The sequence below is a fragment of the Pelobates fuscus genome, chromosome 5 (assembly GCF_036172605.1).
Source record: "Pelobates fuscus isolate aPelFus1 chromosome 5, aPelFus1.pri, whole genome shotgun sequence".
In the NCBI taxonomy this organism is placed as follows: Eukaryota; Metazoa; Chordata; class Amphibia; order Anura; family Pelobatidae; genus Pelobates; species Pelobates fuscus.
In genome coordinates this window covers 287,595,317-287,615,165 of record NC_086321.1, presented here as the reverse complement: position 1 = coordinate 287,615,165, position 19,849 = coordinate 287,595,317, and the positions used below count along the sequence as shown (strand labels likewise).

Genomic DNA, 19,849 nt, shown 5'->3' with positions numbered 1-19,849 from the left:
GTGTAGGGCACATAGTGTGGGGTGGGATAGGTATGTGGCTTGTGTAGGGCTCATAGTGTGTGGTGGGTTAGGGATGTAGTGTATGGGATAGGGATGTAGTGTGTGTGTGTGTGTAGGGCATATAGTGTAGGGTGGGATAGGGATGTAGTGTGTGTGTAGGGCACATAGTGTAGGGTGGGATAGGGATGTAGTGTGTGTAGGGCACATAGTGGAGGGTGGGATAGGGATGTAGAGTGTGTGTGTGTGGCACATTGTGTGGGGTTGTATAGGAATGTAATATGTGTAGGGCACATAGTGTGGGGTGGGATAGGGATGTAGTGTGGGTGGGATAAGGGTGTATTGTGTGTAGGGCACATAGTGTGGGTGGGATAAGGGTGTATTGTGTGTAGGGCACATAGTGTGGGTGGGATAGGGGTGTATTGTATGTAGAGCACATAATGTCGGTGGGGTAGGGATGTAGTGTGTTTAGGGCAGGATCGTGTAAGGGGGATTAGGGATGTGGTGTAGTTAGGGCACATAGTGTGGGTGGGATAGGGGTGTATTGTATGTAGAGCACATAATGTGGGTGGGATAGGGATGTAGTGTGTTTAGGGCAGGATCGTGTAAGGGGGATTAGGGATGTGGTGTGGTTAGGGCACATAGTGTGGGGTGGAATAGGGATATAATATCGATAGGAGGGCAATTTCCTGTCCCTTATCGGTCTCCTCCCCCTCCTTCCCCTGTCCTTAGTGTTCCTTTCCCTTCCCTGTACCTTAGTAGTCTTCTTCGTTCCTATGCCTGTCCCTTAGTGGTCCTCCCCTTCTCCCTTAGCGGTCCTCCCCTTCTCCCTTAGCGGTCCTCCCCTTCTCCCTTAGCGGTCCTCCCCTTCTCCCTTAGCGGTCCTCCCCTTCTCCCTTAGCGGTCCTCCCCTTCTCCCTTAGCGGTCCTCCCCTTCTCCCTTAGCGGTCCTCCCCTTCTCCCTTAGCGGTCCTCCCCTTCTCCCTTAGCGGTCCTCCCCTTCTCCCTTAGCGGTCCTCCCCTTCTCCCTTAGTGGTCCTCCCCTTCTCCCTTAGTGGTCCTTCTCTTTTCCCTTAGTGGTCCTCCTCCTTCCCTTTCCTGTGCTTTAATGGTCCTTCCCCCTCCCTTCCCTGTCCTTTGTGGTCTCCCCTCTCCCTTCCCTGTCCCTTTGTGGTTCTCCCCTTCCCAGTTACTTAGTGTTTATTTTCCCTCCCTTCACTGTATCTTAGTGTTTATTTTCCCTCCCTTCACTGTATCTTAGTGTTTATTTTCCCTCCCTTCACTGTATCTTAGTGTTTCTTTCATCTCCATGTCCCTTAGTGGTCCTCCACCCTCCCTGTCCTTTGCTGTCCCCACAACTCCCTTAGTGGTCCCCTTCCCTCACTCCCTGGTATGCCTCCTACCTCTCTTGTATCGTGGCTGAGCGGACCTCTCAGTGAGCACTTCCGGTCTGTCTGGCTGGGTACAAGAAACTGGGTTCGCTCTGCTCAGCTACACTGAGTGACTGATAGGAGGGAGCGCTTTGCGCTTTTCTCTTGACGGTCACTCAAATCTTGCTCCCCCAGAGCTATTGCGCCTGAGGCGGCCGCCTGTGCTGCCTTATAGACGCGCCAGCCCTGGATGCCTCGAAGGAGGATCCAAGTCTGATGCAGCTGTGCGGGGGACCTGGTTCCTAGGTAAATAAAAATCTTTTAACTCCGCTGCTATCAACCTGGCACCCAGAACTGCATGTCCCTGGTGTGAGGCTATACGATTTGACATCCCTGCAATGCAGAATGTGCCCTGACTGTGCCAAAACTGAACTGGATTGTGACATTAATTGCTAAATCTTTAGAATACATTCTAAAGTAATATGGAACGTAACATTAAACGCCTAGCTTATTGGCTGAGAGCGATAACGTGATGCTCTTGCTAAATGATAATCATTCTTGTTAAATGATGTTAAAATCTTTTTTTAATTGCCAGAATTTTAGGAAATCATTATTATCTGGAATAACTAAATATTCTGTCGATCGATGATAGAAATGTATAGATTGCTGGAGTGATACTAAAAACCTCCAGTTATTTAAATGTGCGTAGGGATTTGGGATAGTGCGCAAATAACTTTTTTTTTTTTTCTTTGGTTTTTGCTGATGTGCATTATAGTCATTGTTGCCACCTAGGAGTAGTAAGAGTTTGAGCTTTTTTGTACTTTTTTCGGATATTTTCCGGTAGTCTTCTCCTGCTTTTAGGAGAAAAGATTATGTTCAGCCTAACACACTACTTACTTCTTTTCTAGGGTGATTTCTGAGCACCATGGGACTTTTAGTTCTATCTCATTTAAAAAAAACTTGCTGCTCAGATATTAACCAGTTAATTTATTATTTAATCTATCCTGCGAAGGAGAGGACTGCAAAACTTTACTGAAACTGTGCAAAACTTTAGGCTGCCACCAATTGCCTGTAATATCCACTGTAGACCAGCAGGTGGTGATGTAGGATCGTTTTCACTTGGAATTCTTCGGCTGAATCTGAAGTCATCGGTAGTAAATTGGTCTCTCCAAACTGTGTGGTCACTAGTAACTTGTAATGTAACGGAGATCTCCCCGTAGACTATTCTAGTGAAAAAAGCACAGTCCTCGTGTAGGAATATTGTGTCACATATTGTGATTACCAGATCTATATATACTATAAAAGCCCCAATCAAAATTCCACAACAAATATCGCTTGTTGTAAGCAATACGGTAGCAGCTGACTTATGTTGAGACTAGTAGGGTTAAAGGGACACTATAGCGCTACTACTATAGTGTCCCTCTGCCCTTAGAGTTATTCCCTCATCGAGTTTAAAGGGTTAAAACAAAACAACAACCCTTTAACCCCTTAAGGACACAACTTCTGGAATAAAAGGGAATCATGACGGAATATATCTGTCATGTGGGTTAAAGACTCTCTTTCCAGTGCTGAGGTCACTTAAATGAGATGAAGTGGTCTGGATGCCCAAAGTGTCCCTTTAAGACAATACTGTGTTTCCACAGATTTATTTTTTTTTCAGCCCTTTGCTGTATTCTTCTTTTCATTGTCTTTTTTTTTTTTTTTTAAATATATATATATATTTGTACGTATATTCGCAATTTATTCAAATTCTTCTTTGTACTTAACCCCTTAAGGACCAAACTTCTGGAATAAAAGGGAATCATGACATGTCACACATGTCATGTGTCCTTAAGGGGTTAAAGGGGCACTAGAATCACCAAAACAACTTTAGCTAAATGAAGGACTGCATTAACAAAGTGATTTATCTCTGAAATCATCTATACACCAAAACTGCTTCATTAACCCCTTAAGGACCAAACTTCTGGAATAAAAGGGAATCATGACATATCACACATGTCATGTGTCCTTAAGGGGTTAAGCTAAAGTTGTTTTGATCACTATAGTGTCAATTTAATCCAACTAATACTTGCTAAGTTTTTCTGTCACATGAGAGACCACAATGAATGAATTGTAGTCACGCCACGGGCGATAGTCATAAATATGCACATAGCTCTGGTCCTATTAAAGGGACACTGTAGGCACCCAGACCACTTCAGCTAATTGAAGTAGTCTGGGTACCGTGTCCCTTTAGCACTTGCCAGAGAACTCCAAAGTTTACATTGCAGCTCTAAATCTGCCCCCATTGGCTGTCTACCAGACAGCCACCAGAGGGCTTCCGGAATCCAAATGGATGCTCTGCATGAGGACCTCCAGCATCAGATTTTCCCCCATAGGAAAGCAATCAATGCTTTACTATGGGGAAATCCTAATCCGAGCGCGGCTATTGCGAGGAGCATGGGCGGAGCCTGACCCAGCATTGAGGGACATCGGCCGCTGGATTCAGGCAAGCGACTGAAAGGTTTTTTTTTTTTTTTTTGGTTTTCATTCTTTATTTTTAGTAGTGCAGCTAAACACAATATTTCAACAAGCGCCACAACAGCGTATTTCAAGTTTCATACATGGTAGATAGTGGCATGATAATGTGCACAATTTTTATATTAAACAGCTTAATTAAACAGTTGATTTTGTCCAAAGAAGAGTGAGTGAAATTAAATAAAGTGATGATGCCGGATGCTTAGCTAGGTCGCCTATGTTACCCGTGCACCATGTTATGTTCATTAAATTCTCTATGTTTTATTTTGCAGGTGACCAAAGTTATCACATGAGACAAATAAGCATTGGTATGACATTGCCTACGCAGAGGCTCAGTGTTGCAGGGTGTGATACATGCATATGTGCCTACGCCTAGGCTAAATACAGGTTTACAGTATAATATCAGCAGTTCTTAGTGCCTAGTCATGGTATTGTTAATCAGATATAACGCAGAACACGGGTCTCGGGCAGATTAGCGTGAATAGTACTCGTTCGCCTTCGCTAGAACATATACAGGATGTCCTGTAAATATAATGGGAGCAACATGTTATCCAAGCATGTGTGTGGTTTGCAGACTATCAGGCTGATTGCCGGGGAGAAATAAGGCACGGTTCAGCACGTCTGAATAATAGTGCATGTGTACCTATGCCTTATTTTAAAGTTGGTTGCGTGAGTTAGGCCTAGTGAGCAGATTGTGGTCAGGGCATATATCGCCTGCATGGCGACGAGCGGCTTGCGCATGGGTAGTATATCCAGAAATCAGCGGTCAGTGGCTATGCGGTCAGAATGTCAGATGGCCATGTGTAAAAAAAATAAATAAATAAATAAAAAAAATGCTAGCGTTAACTGTGTATTAAAGCGAGTATCCGATGGCCTGTATGTCGCGCCGCGCGTGGTGGCATGGCCTTTACCAGTTACCTTGGCCTGTGGATAGTGCAGTGTATTGAGGCCGCTTTATGGGTCATTGAAGTAGCAGTAATGCATGTGATGGTGCGCCTACATAGCTCAGGCAGTAGCCGAAGCTGGTCTTAGTTTAGCATGCAGTATTTAACAACAGTAAACGAGGGCCCCCAGGGGCGGCGTTAAGCAGGAAACCATAATAATTCTAAAACTTGTTCGCATTAGAACAGCATTAACTAAGAATATGAATAAAAGCCCCTAAGTAATCATTATGCATATCTAAGCATAGTTGTTGAACTTCTCAAGAGTCCAGATTTGCGCGTGGGCTTGCTTATAAGAATAGTCCTGGAATGTTCAGCTGTGCAGTAGGGTCTCATGGCAGAGACTGCGTGTTCTTTGTTGAGCTAAATCACAATACGGTGTAGGCTTTCAGGTTTGTAAACAAGCTAGCTGGCATGGTTAGTCCCATAGGTTTTCCCGTGTAGCAAGATCCCACAGCATAGGCAGCGTATTTGATGTTGAGCCGGATTATAATACGGTAAGCTGTCAGCACACAGGGTCAATGAGGTCTTTTAGGATGCCGGTCCTCTGTCTGTCCTCCCCTAGGATCCGTTCCCCCGTGGAGCGCTCCGCGATGCCGTGGGCACTCGGGGTCCAGGCCAGTCCCGGAGACCCCCCACCAAAGGTTCCAGCACTCGCGGTCCCCTGCTCCTCCCCGGCATCTCTCGCGCTGCCTGATAACATCTGGGCCCACGAGTCTCACCCAGTACAGGCCTCACACTTAGAGCCGGCGCACCTCCCCCCTCATGGCCACCGGTATACCGGAGGGGGTCGGTGCCCTCTAGCCCCACAGGACTCACTGCGCCAGGGACATCCTTCTCCGGGCCCCCCTCAAACCCAGATGCATGGTCCAGAACTGTCACCAGGGGGCAGTCCACCCGGGGTGTCCGTCCGTGGGCCGGCAGCCGTCTGGGCCCCTCGAGCCGCATGCAGAAGCCTCCGCATAAAGGCAGGTAGACCCCTCCGTGCCTGCTTATATTCTTTCTGCACTTATCTGCTTTGCCAGTGTCCACCTGTCACTCAGCAGGGCCGAAGTCCGCACGTGCCGTACTCCATCTCCGGTCGTGTGTGTTTGAGCCGGTCCTCGGTCCCTGCCAGGATGTTTCCATCATGTGGCCGGGATATCCCCCGCCGGCCAGGGGGGGGAGAGACGGAGCCGCGCCCCGGGCCAAGGGTCTCCCTACTCCAGGGATGCTTGCCTCGCGGCTGCATGTAATGGCGGGCAGTGCTCAGAGGTCGCGTGTAGGCCGGACTCAGTCCTCTCTGCCCGCCCGCCATACGGTCCGCTGTATGCGGGTATCGGGTGAGTGTTGGAGCTTTCCCCCTTTCATATGCAGCAGATTTCGCTGTTTTGAGCGGGTTTGGGTCATGTTCAGTGCTGTTTATGGCTGTTTTCTGCTGGAGCCCATGCGGGCAGCATCCAGTCGGCCCGGAGGCCCAGCCCCGCCCCGACTGAAAGGGTTTTAACCCCTTCAGTGCCGAGAGATTGGGGCACTATAGGATCCCTTTAACTGGCAATATTATATATAAAGAATAGCAACAAAGACATTTACATTACAGATTGTGAACTGCTGAGGAGCCCTTGGGCAATATGCGCATTATGTAGGATTGTATTGGCTGTTCTTCCAATACTTTTGTACCAGTGTTCTTTTGCGATTTATTCCACTAGTACTATGTATTTTGCAGACCTCCTGATTGGTTTTAGTTTATGCTCTCTTCTATTCACTACTTTTGTACAGCATATATTAGTATTATAAATTCTGAGTGTGAGTACTGTGTTTCTGTAGATAAAATGGCACTGTCTTTATCTAAGCAAATCTCTGAACTCTGACCTATAGTGGGCTAGAGTCATTACACCATGTTGGTAAACGGCAGGGCAGTACATCTTTTGCATAACTGTGTATAGGGAAAACCGTGTTTAAATAATTATAAACGCTAAGATTTATGCAACAGTTAAAGGGCAAGTATAACGATGCTTAGATTGATTGATTTTTTTTTTTTTTAAGATTATAAGCCCAAGGTTGCTGTTCTGTAGTTGTAAAATTTATTTTCTTTTTTTCTTAGGTGGACAATGATTTGCAACACCTCATACAAAGATTTTATGAGTTGCAAGCTGAACGCGTGGAGGCTTACAAACTGTTTGAAGAGTAAGTTACAAAACCATCTTTCAGTCTCAGGCCATCGGTAGGATACCAGAGAACCATATAGCTATGGTAACTTATGCTCATGTGCGGCAAGCGCTGCTTGCGCATTGAAGCTTTCCCATAGGAAAGCAACAAATTAATGCTTTTCTATGGGCCTTTTACATCACATGTGCATATCTGTGTTTAACAATGTATTGACTATCCATTGATTTCAGGTGGAAAGGGTTTTCAATCACAATTTTTGTTCCCCACCATAACTTAGACAAATAGGAACTTTTATCAGGACAGCATACTATCTATCTATCTATCTATCTATCTATCTATCTATCTATCTATCTATCTATCTATCTATCTATCTATCTATCTATCTATCTATCTATCTATCTATCTATCTATCTATCTATCTATCTATCTTGCTGTCCTGATAAAAGTTCCTATTGCTGAAATGCGTTAGGTTTGCATATTGTGTTCTATATCCTATTTACAAAAAAGTGCACACTTCAATACAAATGTTACTTCCTGGTAATTTAGCACAGTTGCTAAATTACACCTGCCTTGCAAGGAAGTCCCATTAAGTTGTATAATCTACAATAAACACACTAGAATTAAAAGAAAAACAAAAAAACTCCAACTCCAGCAGTCGGCAAACCAAATTTAAAATCTGCTTCTTCACTTAGTTGTTGTTAACTTTTTGTAACAATTTGATGATTGTTCTGCTGTCACATACTTCAGGTTTGGCTTTCAACAAAGGATCTCAAGCTTAGGATTCCTTTTCATAAATTGGGCAAAAATGTATTGCATCTTTTCAGATCGTCATTTAAATTCTTTATTTTTGTAGTGCGCATAAGGTTTACAGGCAGGTCTGAGGTGCCCCGAAAGCAGTCCTCAGGCATTTTCCTCGCTGAACATGCGGGGCAAATGAAATACAGGCACAGTTTTTATATTAATAGTAATGCTGAGTGATTCCGCAGATAACACAGTGCGAACGGTAGTAGTAAAACATACGTTTACATTTACAGTTACAAAAGAGAGAAACAAGATTAATGGCAGAACATATAACAGGCTGATCTATAATTGAGGATCAAAACATAACGAGTATGTGGCTGCACAATTAACATTCTACAGTAGGACAGGCTAGTTACACATGCCTAAATTTGTTTGCTATCTAGTCTGAAATAAAACAGCAAAGACTTGATCTCTTCCATAACATAACGGCAATAGTGCACCATTATATGTGACTAGAGAATGCAGGACTTGGTATTTCAGATTGCCCATACAGAATTAGTGGGGTAGCATAGCTGTAAATGAACTGAAAATAAAAATATATAAGAAGGGACATTTATATACGACCTCAGCATGGGATTAAAGGTCCCTTATCAGGTATGTCCAGTTACTCAGCTTCCCTTGTAAGTGACTAGACGTCCCTATTGCTGGCTTGGATACTTGATCAGCCGATTCCCATCTGTGGTAGAGGCAGTGCAGGCATGGGGACGTCCCAGGGAGCATCCGCCGAGGTGCGGCAATATTGGTTTCTCCTCCAGCTCCTGGCTCGTGTGAGGGTAAGTGTTGTGCGATGGGTTGTCTGGAGTGTGTGGGGTCGCTTGGCTGTGTCTTGGTGCCGCTGCAGGGTCTCCCTTGAGGTGGTAGGTGCCCGGACCAAGCCCGTGCTCTTTTCCAGCGGTATGCCCAGCTTTGCTGCCGTGCGTGTGCCAGGTGCCTGTTTGCCTCTCCGCCGCCATTTCGTAGCTTTGAGTCCTGCTTGTGTAGCTTTCAGCCGTTTCGGAGCGGGTGGCGTTTTTTGAGGCGTGCGGCTGGAGCTGAGTGAGCGTGAGTCGTTGTGTTGCAGTATGTGCTCTAGTCTGTGCCTGCGCTTTGTAGGGGTGGGAGGCAGTGGTGAAGCAGGTTGAAGCAGCTTACCCTCCAGCTTCCTCCAGAATGCATCGAAATGGCTTTGTATTCGCATGAGGATATCGTGCGAGGCATCGCTTGCGTTGTCGGCACATGTCGTGACTGCCATTTTAGGTAGGTCTCTGTTAGCTTTCATTGGCGCTATTCCACTTCTCAGCAGTCTCTGGGTCGCCACTGCAGGGTGGACCGGGATCACTCTCCGGTCTGAGGGGGGGAAGCAGGATGTGCTTGTGCGGTGGGTATCTTCAAGGTGCCTCCGGGTCAGGGGAGCGGCCGCCTCCCCCGCCCGCCGCATACCAGGCCGCATTTTCGGTCGTGGGTTCAGTTGACCCCGATTGGGTCGTATGACATCCCATTGTGTGCCCACTGTCGTGGATGGCAAGTGGGTGTCTGGGATTATCATTTGTGTCGCTTGAGTGGGCCATATTTCGCTTGTTTTGCTATGATCGTGTGGGAGTTCGTGGAAAACACGACTCTCCGCCATGATGGTCAGGCCCCGCCCCCTCAGATCGTCATTTAGATCAGTGCGGTCACCTTCGGTCTACAACTTCTAGATTCCATGAAAGTGCACCCAGTGTTTTCGCGTTGCGTTGCTTAAATCTTTTCCTAAAAATCCTTTCCATAGTCAAGCTTTGCCTGCCCCACAGCCAGTCTTGGTGGATGGTGAAGAGGAATATCTTCTAAAGAAGGATATTATGGCACTAGAAAAAGTGCAGAGGTGGGCTACTGAGAGGGGATATGATAACATTATACAAATATATTTGGGGCCAATACAAACTATTGTGTGGAAATCTATTCACAAACCGGACTTTACATAGGACACGAGGCCATGCGTTTAGACTGGAAGAAAGAAGATTTTGTCTAAGGCAAACGAAAAGGTTTTTTTACTGTAAGAACAATAAGGATGTGGATTTCTCTGCCTGAAGAAGTGGTTTTATCAGAGTCCATACAGATGTTCAAACAGCTACTAGATGCATACTTGCAAAAACAGAATATTCAAGGATATAATCTTTCAATGTAGGGTAATAACTGCTTGATCCAAGGATAAATCTGCCATTCTGGGGTCAAGAAGGAATTTTTTTCCTAGCTTGTTGCAAAATTGGAAGTGCTTAAAACTGTTTTTTCTTGCCTTCTTTTGGATCAACAGCAAAAAACAAATGTGAGGAAGGCTGAACTTGATGGACGCAAGTCACTTTTCATCTATGTAACTATGTCATATGAGATATAAACATTTTTTGATTCCAGGATCTTCCTCTACAAACTTCAATACTTGGTTCACTGGAAATGCTATGGTGAGGAGGTTAGATCGTGGGAGCGAGTGTACAATATTCATGCTCCTAATCTTCCTAATGAAGTGCTCATGCCATTGTACAGAACACTGGTGAGACCTCACTTGGAGTATTGTACGCAGTACTGGAGACCGTATCTTCAGAAGGATATTGATACTTTAGAGAGAGTTCGGAGAAGGGCTACTAAACTGGTTCATGGATTGAAGGATAAAACTTACCAGGAAAGGTTAAAGGAACTTAACATGTATAGCTTGGAGGAAAGACGAGACAGGGGGGATATAGAAACATAGAAACATAGAATGTGACGGCAGATAAGAACCATTCGGCCCATCTAGTCTGCCCAGTTTTCTAAATACTTTCATTAGTCCCTGGCCTTATCTTATAGTTAGGATAGCCTTATGCCTATCCCACGCATGCTTAAACTCCTTTACTGTGTTAACCTCTACCACTTCAGCTGGAAGGCTATTCCATGCATCCACTACCCTCTCAGTAAAGTAATACTTCCTGGTATTATTTTTAAACCTTTGTCCCTCTAATTTAAGACTATGTCCTCTTGTTGTGGTAGTTTTTCTTCTTTTAAATATAGTCTCCTCCTTTACTGTGTTGATTCCCTTTATGTATTTAAATGTTTCTATCATATCCCCCCTGTCTCGTCTTTCCTCCAAGCTATACATGTTAAGATCCTTCAACCTTTCCTGGTAAGTTTTATCCTGCAATCCATGAACCAGTTTAGTAGCCCTTCTTTGAACTCTCTCTAAGGTATCAATATCCTTCTGAAGATAGGGTCTCCAGTACTGTGTACAGTACTCCAAGTGAGGTCTCACCAGTGTTCTGTACAATGGCATGAGCACTTCCCTCTTTCTACTGCTAATACCTCTCCCTATACAACCAAGCATTCTGCTAGCATTTCCTGCTGCTCTATTACATTGTCTGCCTACCTTTAAGTCATCAGAAATAATCACCCCTAAATCCCTTTCCTCAGATGTTGAGGTTAGGACTCTATCAAATATTTTGTACTCTACCCTTGGGTTTTTACGTCCAAGATGCATTATCTTGCACTTATCCACATTAAATGTCAGTTGCCACAACTCTGACCATTTTTCTAGTTTACCTAAATCATTTTCCATTTGGCTTATCCCTCCTGGAACATCAACCCTGTTACATATCTTAGTATCATCTGCAAAAAGACACACCTTACCATCAAGACCTTCTGCAATATCACTAATAAAAATATTAAAGAGAATGGGTCCAAGTACATTTACCGTATATACTCGAGTATAAGACGAGTTTTTCAGCACATTTTTTGTGCTGAAAAACACTAACTCGTCTTATACTCGAGTCAGTTGTCTGTATTATGGCAATTTTCATTGCCATAATACAGACATGGACCGGGGGCTGTCAGGAAGCTGTTACTTACCTTCACAGCAGCTCCTGTCAGCTCCCTTCTCTCTTCTCCGGTGCGTGCAGCTCCCAGGTCAGCTCCCTCTGCAACTCTCGCGAGAGCCGCGGGGTCAGAGCGTTGCCACGGGTTACCGTGGCAACGCTCCGCGCGGCCGCGAGAGTTGCAGAAGGAGCTGACCTGGGAGCTGCACGCACCGGAGAAGAGAGAAGGGAGCTGACAGGAGCTGCTGTGAAGGTAAGTAACAGCTTCCTGACAGCCCCCTCCTACAGCCCATCCACTGGACCACCAGGGAGTGAGAGCCCCCCTCCCTGGCCAGCTAACAAGCAGGGAGGGGGGACGAAAAAATACAAATATTAATAATAAAACAAAAAATAATTAAAATAATAACATAAAAATAATAATACAAATAATAATAAAATAAAAAAAAATAGTTACCTAAAAAAAAAAAAAAATTTAAAAAAATATTAAAATAATAATTAAATAATAATTAATAAAATGCCCACCCCCCACCAATGCTCTGCACTCATACACACACACTGCACATACACACACTGCACATACACACACTGCACTGCATTAATTATAAACACACTGCATTCATACACACTGCACTCACACACACTGCACTCATATACACACACTGCACTGCATTCATTATACACACACTGCATACACACTGCACTCATACACACACACTGCACTCATACACACACACTGCACTGCATTCATTATATACACACTGCATTCATACACACACACACTGCACTCATATACACACTGCACTCATATACACACTGCACTCATATACACACACTGCACTGCATTCATTATACACACACTGCATACACACTGCACTCATACATACACACTGCACTCATATACACACACACACTGCACTCATATACACACTGCACTCATATACACACACTGCACTGCATTCATTATACACACACTGCATACACACTGCACTCATACACACACACTGCACTCATACACACTGCACTGCATTCATTATATACACACTGCATTCATACACACACACACTGCACTCATATACACACTGCACTCATATACACACACTGCACTGCATTCATTATACACACACTGCACTCATACACACACACTGCACTCATACACACACACACACTGCACTCATAGACACACACTGCACTCATACACATACACACTGCATTCATACACACACACACTGCACTCATACACACACACTGCACTCATACACACACACTGCACTCATGCACACACACTGCACTCATGCACACACACTGCACTCATACACACACACACTGCACTGCATTCATTATACACACACTGCACTCATACACACACACACTGCACTCCATTCATTATATACACACTGCACTCATACACACTGCACTCATACACACACTGCATACACACACACAGCACTCACACACACACACACTGCATTAATTATATACACACACTGTAAATAAATATTCAGTTAATATAATTTTTTTAGGATCTAATTTTATTTAGAAATTTACCAGTAGCTGCTGCATTTCCCACCCTAGTCTTATACTCGAGTCAATAAGTTTTCCCAGTTTTTTGGGGTAAAATTAGGGGCCTCGGCTTATATTCGGGTCGGCTTATACTCGAGTATATACGGTAAATACACAAAGGGAATCAACACAGTAAAGGAGGAGACTATATTTAAAAGAAGAAAAACTACCACAACAAGAGGACATAGTCTTAAATTAGAGGGACAAAGGTTTACAAATAATATCCAGAAGTTTTACTTTACTGAGCGGGTAGTGGATGCATGGAATAGCCTTCCAGCTGAAGTGGTAGAGGTTAACCTGCCTGGCGGTATTCCCGAGCGTGACTCGGGGTTAATTTTCGCTGCCAGAAGCGGTAACCCCGAGTCACGCTCGGGGTAGATAAGATTTACTTACCTCCGCCGCGATCCGCTTCGGGAGGACTGCCTCACAGCCCAGGCAGCCCTCCCACGGCAAATCAGGCCCCCGGGGGCCATGTGATCGCTCTCAAAGAGCGATCACATGGCCCTCTATAGCTGGCTGTGGATCTGCCAGCAGGGGGACTGTTTGAAATATCAGACAGTCCCCCTGCTGGTGGGAAGTATAAAAAAAATAAAAAAAAGACAAGTGTAAAAACAAATTAAATATATTTTTATATATATATATATATATATATATATATATATATATAATATGTATATATATTATATATATAATAGATGTACATATATATATATATTATATATAAATACGTATAATTAAAATAATAAATTAATAAAATAATAAAATAAATAAATAAAATATTGAAACAAAATTTAATATAAATTATATATGCATATGTAATTTCATTCTAACTGTATTTTGTTATTAATATATATATATATCGGTAACAAAATACACTTAGAATTACATTCTATATATATCTATATATATATATATATAAAATACAAATAAGCGCAAATATATATATATAGATAAATACATATAATTACATAAAAGATTACATTAGTATACACGTAGAATTTAAATACCTATAAATGCATATATATTAAAATTCTACATGTATATTTAAATAATCTTTTAACGTAATTTGATTGACATGCCTGACATGGGGGCGGAACTGGGCGGGTAATTCAAATGCAAAAAAATGGTACCGCTTTTGGTACAAAATTCCTGACATAATCATACCGCCAGGGAGGTTAACACAGTAAAGGAGTTTAAGCATGTGTGGGATAGGCATAATGCTATCCTAGATATAAGATAAGGCCAGGGACTAATGAAAGTATTTAGAAAATTGGGCAGACTAGATGGGCCGAATGGTTCTTATCTGCCGTCACATTCTATGTTTCTATGCTTCTTTCAGTTTTGATATTGCAGTATTAACCCAGTGATCAATATAATTAGGGTTATTAGGACCTTGGTGCAACTGATATATACTTTTTTTTTTCAAGGTATAATCTTTATTAAGATTTTCCAGAAGTGTACAAAATAAAATAGAATAACAATTGTGGAGACTGTGAACAGCATGTTCTTGAGATATTGTGTCTGCTGATATTCTATTTAGTTATAGTAGAGAAGTACGCTGTGAGCTTAAAGTTAAGGAAGGGGGAAAGGTAATCGTAGATAATAGGGGAATAGTGGGGGAGAGGCTGGAGTAGCTTAATGAGCATTATGGGGTGAGAGGGTGTTAAGGCACAGAGTGTGCATCCCAGTCAGACCATATTTTCTTTAATTTCTTAAGGTGTTTAGATAACGGTAAGCAATCTTTTTGCAGCTGCGCATTGTATGTAGTGATTGGGTTACCAGTTGAATGGTTGGGGCTATGCGATTTCCATTGTCTGATTATAGAGTTTTTGGGTTTGATGAGAATGTGGAAGATTAAAGGGATACTATAGTCACCAGAACAACTACAGCTTAATGAATTTGTTGTGGTGAGTAGACTCATTACCTTCAGGCGTTTTGCTGTAAACACTGTCTTTTCAGAGAAAATGCAGTGTTTACATTACAGCCTAGTGATAACTTCACTGGCCACTCCTCAGATAGCTGTTAGAGATCCTTCCTGGGTCATGGCTGCCTAAAATGCATCCAAACATTCAGTGTCTCCTCCCTCTGCATGCAGACACTGAACTTTCCTCATAGAGATTCATTGATTCAACTCATCTCTATGAGGAGATGCTGATTGGCCAGGGCTGTGTTTGACTTGTGCTGGCTCTGCCTCTGATCTGCCTCCTTGTCAGTCTCAGCCAATCCTATGGGGAAGCATTGTGATTGGATCAGGCCACCACTTCTGATGATGTCCGCAGACTACTTTTTTTTTTTTTAAGCAAACTGCATGCAGATCCACAGCTTCTGGCTTGAATACAGTAAGATTTTGCTATATTTATGGAGGCATGAGAGGCCCATGGTGGCTAGATGGTGGTTTTAACACTATAGGGTCAAGAATACATGTTTGTGTTCCTGACCCTATAGTGATCCTTTAAAGCTTGTCAGTATGGAACCGTCTGGGGGAACATATCTAGGAGCATTGCGGCTCACATGGAGTCAGGTGTAAGCTTGGTAATAAGGGTGTGTATTTCTGTCCTGAATGTCTTGAGAGACACACAGTCCCAGAAGATATGGATTAGCAAACCATTTTTAGCTCTACATCTCCAACATATGTCTGATGTGTTTGGATAGATATGGGCTAGGCGTTATGGTGTCGGATACCATCGGAACCAAAGCTTGTGGCTTGTTTCCTAGTGGGTTGTACGTTTAGATACTCCTTTCATGGGTACCAGTTCTTTTTTCCAGTCTTCTTGTGGAACCAATCCTTTTTTTATTTTAATATTTTTTTTTTAAATATTCTTTATTTTTGCAGTGCACACATTAACATGCATGTACATCATGCCTCAAAAGTGAATGCCTGGCAATTGAGTGCATAAAATTGTAACATTGTAGGCAAGAATAAACAGGCACTATTTTATAATTATAAGTATTTATTAAACTGGCATATCTAGAAAGACCTTCCCTGCTGGTTCCTTAAAGGACCACTATAGTCACCCAGACCACTTCAGTTTAATGAAGTGGTCTGGGTGCCAGGTCCAGCTAGGTTTAACCCTTTTTTCTATAAACATAGCCGTTTCAGAGAAACGGCTATGTTTATAATAGGGTTAATCCAGCCTCTAGTGGCTGTCTCATTGACAGCCGCTAGAGGCGCTTCTCACTGTGATTTTCACAGTGAGAAGACGCCAGTGTCCATAGAAAAGCATTGTGAATGCTTTCCTATGGACTGGCTGAATGCGCGCGCGGCTTCTGCCGCACATGCGCATTCAGCCGAGGAGGAGGAGAGCCCCTCGCCTGGCGCTGGAGAAAGAGGTAAGTTTAGCCCCTTCCACCCCCTAGAGTCCGGCAGGAGGGGAACCCTGAGGGTGGGGGCACCCTCAGGGCACTATAGTGGTCCTTTAATCTAAGCATTCTGTTTATGCATGTAGATTGAGCTGAGCGAGGAAAACAAAGCATCAAGCTAGGCATATATGTTAAAACGAAAGGTCCAAAATTAAGCTTATGGACAATGAATGCCCTCCAGATATGCATGAGAGTAATTAAAAATAAGGGAAGTACAACATGCTGAACCAATGCTAGCACAATAGCTGGGTATCAAGAAATTCACATTATCCTACGAGAATACACGTTAAAATATCAGGCTAGACAATGACCGTGTCAGAGCATCAAGTGCCAGACATGGTCATTAGTAGATCGTGAAAATTGCTTGATAACATGCTAGGACAAATTAAGGAGAATTATACCACTGGTACCTAAGCTAGCTCTATACCTGTGCTCTAGGTAAAATTAAAGTTGAGTGATAACTAGCTGAACAACATAAAATTGTAGTCAGAATGACACTCCCCCACTGCTCCAGAGGTTTGACTTCGACGGTGGGCCCTATGACCGTCTCACCCGATCCCAGCGGCAGGGTGGTAAGTACAGGGCTGTGTTAAGGTCGCTTGGAGCCACACGAGCCCAGTCGGAAGGATTGGCTGCCTCCCTCAACTAGTAGGCCTCGTGTCTCGTGGTTGCTTAGTGAAGCTGTTCTTGGGGCCAGTAGTGTCTGCTTTGTAATTGGGTATATACAGGTGTTGAAGCAGAGTTTTTGAGATATGGATTAGTAGTGTGCGTGGGAGGCACAGGATGTGATCACTCATTTTAATTGCCTGTAGCTGCCCATTCAAAAAAATATCTTGGGAGGACTATTCAGGTGTTAGTATATGGAGTTTGGACAGTAGACTTTCACGGTTATGTTTTATGAGGACATGTTGGTGCATTGAAAGTTTTACTCCCAAGTAAGAGAATGTGTGCACCAATCAAAGGTGTATATGATTTGAGAAAGGTATGTTTCTTAAAGGACCACTATAGTGCCAGGAAAACATACTGGTTTTCCTGGCTCTATAGGGTCCTTGGGTCCCCCTCACCCTCTGGGTCCCCCTCCCGCCGGGCTCTAGGGTGTGGAAGGGGTTAAATTCCTACAAGAGAGCCCGGCGCTGGGGATCTCCTCCTTCTTCTGCCATCATCGGCTGCATGCGCGGCAAGAGCCGTGCGTACTTTCAGCTAGTCTCATAGGAAAGCATTCTCAATGCTTTCCTATGGACGCTGGCGTCTTCTCACTGTGAAAATCACAGTGAGAAGCGCGGAAGCGCCTCTAGCGGCCGTCAATGAGACAGCCACTAGAGGCCGGATTAACCCATTTGTCAACACAGCAGTGAAACTGCTATGTTTACAGCAGGCAGGGTTAACCCTAGATGGACCTGGCACCCAGACCACTTCATTGAGCTGAAGTGGTCCGGGTGCCTATAGTGGTCCTTTCACAAGCCAGTTTAATGAATGGGATCAGTCTGCTGACACTCTCAGCCAATTAGCGTCGCCCCTGCCCGGCATCAGTTTGCACTTCCTTTTTTTTTTTTTTTTTTTTAATTCAATTAATATTTTATTCATCAATGTAACCAAAGTGCTGGACTGCTAATTCTCCCCCTCACACAGATCAAATATAATATCATAAACTCAAAAGCTAATAAAGAATACACAGAAGAAAAACTACATTTAACAATTATAATTTAGAAAATAATAGTAACTTATTTTAACAGAAAAGGTGATTTTTGCTGTTTGTGCTATTTCTATAGAATACATATAAGGTAACACATAGGCCAAATTCCCTTAGCCATTCATCACAATGGGTAAGACCAAGGAATATAGCTGTGATGTGCGGCAAAAGGTTATTGAGTTTCACAAAAAGGGAAGTGGCTATAAGAGAATAGCTAATGCATGGAACATTCTCATTTTTACCATTAGAGCAATAATTAATGAGTTCCAGTCAACTGGAAATGTTAGGAATTGACCTGGAAGAGGACGTTAGTCTATATTGCCTCAACACACTGTGAAGAGGATGGTTTTTTCAGTTTGCACTTCCTGAATCTGAAAATTCAGAAGCCGAATGCCGCCTGGGAAAAGTGGACATTTTAACCCCTTAGTTTAACAGTTCAACCCCTTCAGGGGCCTCCTACAACTAAAACAACTTCATTTATATGAAGTTGTTTTGGTGCCTGAAGTCTCTTTTTAAGGTGTTAACAAAGTCCTGATAGAAAGTGATACTTTGGGGGCTTTTTATGTCACATTGAATATATGTTCTAGCATACTGAATTAAAAAAAGAGAAAGTAGCGATTTTAAAGTGAATTGCAAAGGAACTCATGAATTGAAAGAATAAACTTTAAAGCTGGACTAACTAACCAGTTAACTTATATTTTTATACCGACCAAATTATCATTTAGTAATACCATTGTATTCAGAAGTCTCAATTCTCAGTTATTGCTTGGAAGATTCAACGGCTGTTCGCCTGATAGAATCTTTACATCACTTTTAAAACTTTTGTATACAATTAAGTGGAACTTGGATTGATTCAAGTTTGGGCATCCTTGAAAAAAAGTACACGTTATTTTATTTTTCCGTATTTATTCAACTCATCTGGACTTCATCAGTAATCCAAAGTAATGTTTTACTTCTTGTTACGCCTATTTAAACTGCTTTTTCTTTCTCCCTTTCTTAAGAATAACAAAGTGAAGGAACTCCTGATTTTAATTTGGTTTGTTGACTGCTTGCCTGTTCTTTTATGTTAGTGTATTTGTTATAGATAATACTGTATATTTGATGCTGTTTAAGGTAGCTAAAGTAGGTAGATTATCAGTAGATCAGTGAACATATTGAGCTAAAATCCAATGTTTTCTTTAACTATTCACGACAATGGAAAGAACCCGAATCAGCAAAGCATTCTTACTAACAGGACTTCTTTAATTTCAGGATGCCAGGGCAAACTGCTTCTTTTGGGCCCCCTCACTGCCGCAACAGTTCATATCCACTTATTGCCACTTCAGCACTCTCAATCATTGTGATCACTCATATTATTAAAGGGACACTATAGTCAACAGAACAAGTACAGCTGAATGTAGTTGTTCTGGTGAGTATAATCATTATATGCAGGCATTTTCACACAAACACTGCCAGTGTTTACATTGCCCCTAGGAACACCTCCAAGTGGCTACTCCTCAGATAGCCACTGGAGGTGCATCCTGGCTCAGTGCTGCACGGTAGGCAGCTCTGTCGTTCAGCGTCCCCACGCTCTGCATGGGGACGCTGAATTTTCCTTATAGCGATGCATCTCTATGTTGAGGTGCTGATTGGCCAAAATGTAGTTTGGCCCCGCCCCTTGCCGATTTTAGCCAA

The 19,849-nt window shown here is 43.1% G+C and overlaps 1 protein-coding gene across 1 annotated transcript in view; it reads left to right on the top strand.

The window, feature by feature from the left end:
- Nucleotides 1–19,849, top strand: part of REX1BD (required for excision 1-B domain containing) — an 81,636-nt gene that overhangs the window by 55,501 nt on the left and 6,286 nt on the right. Inside the window, exon 2 of the mRNA XM_063455412.1 lies at nt 6,906–6,988. Coding sequence (XP_063311482.1) covers nt 6,906–6,988 — 83 coding nt within the window. The remainder of the gene's footprint in view (nt 1–6,905; nt 6,989–19,849) is intronic.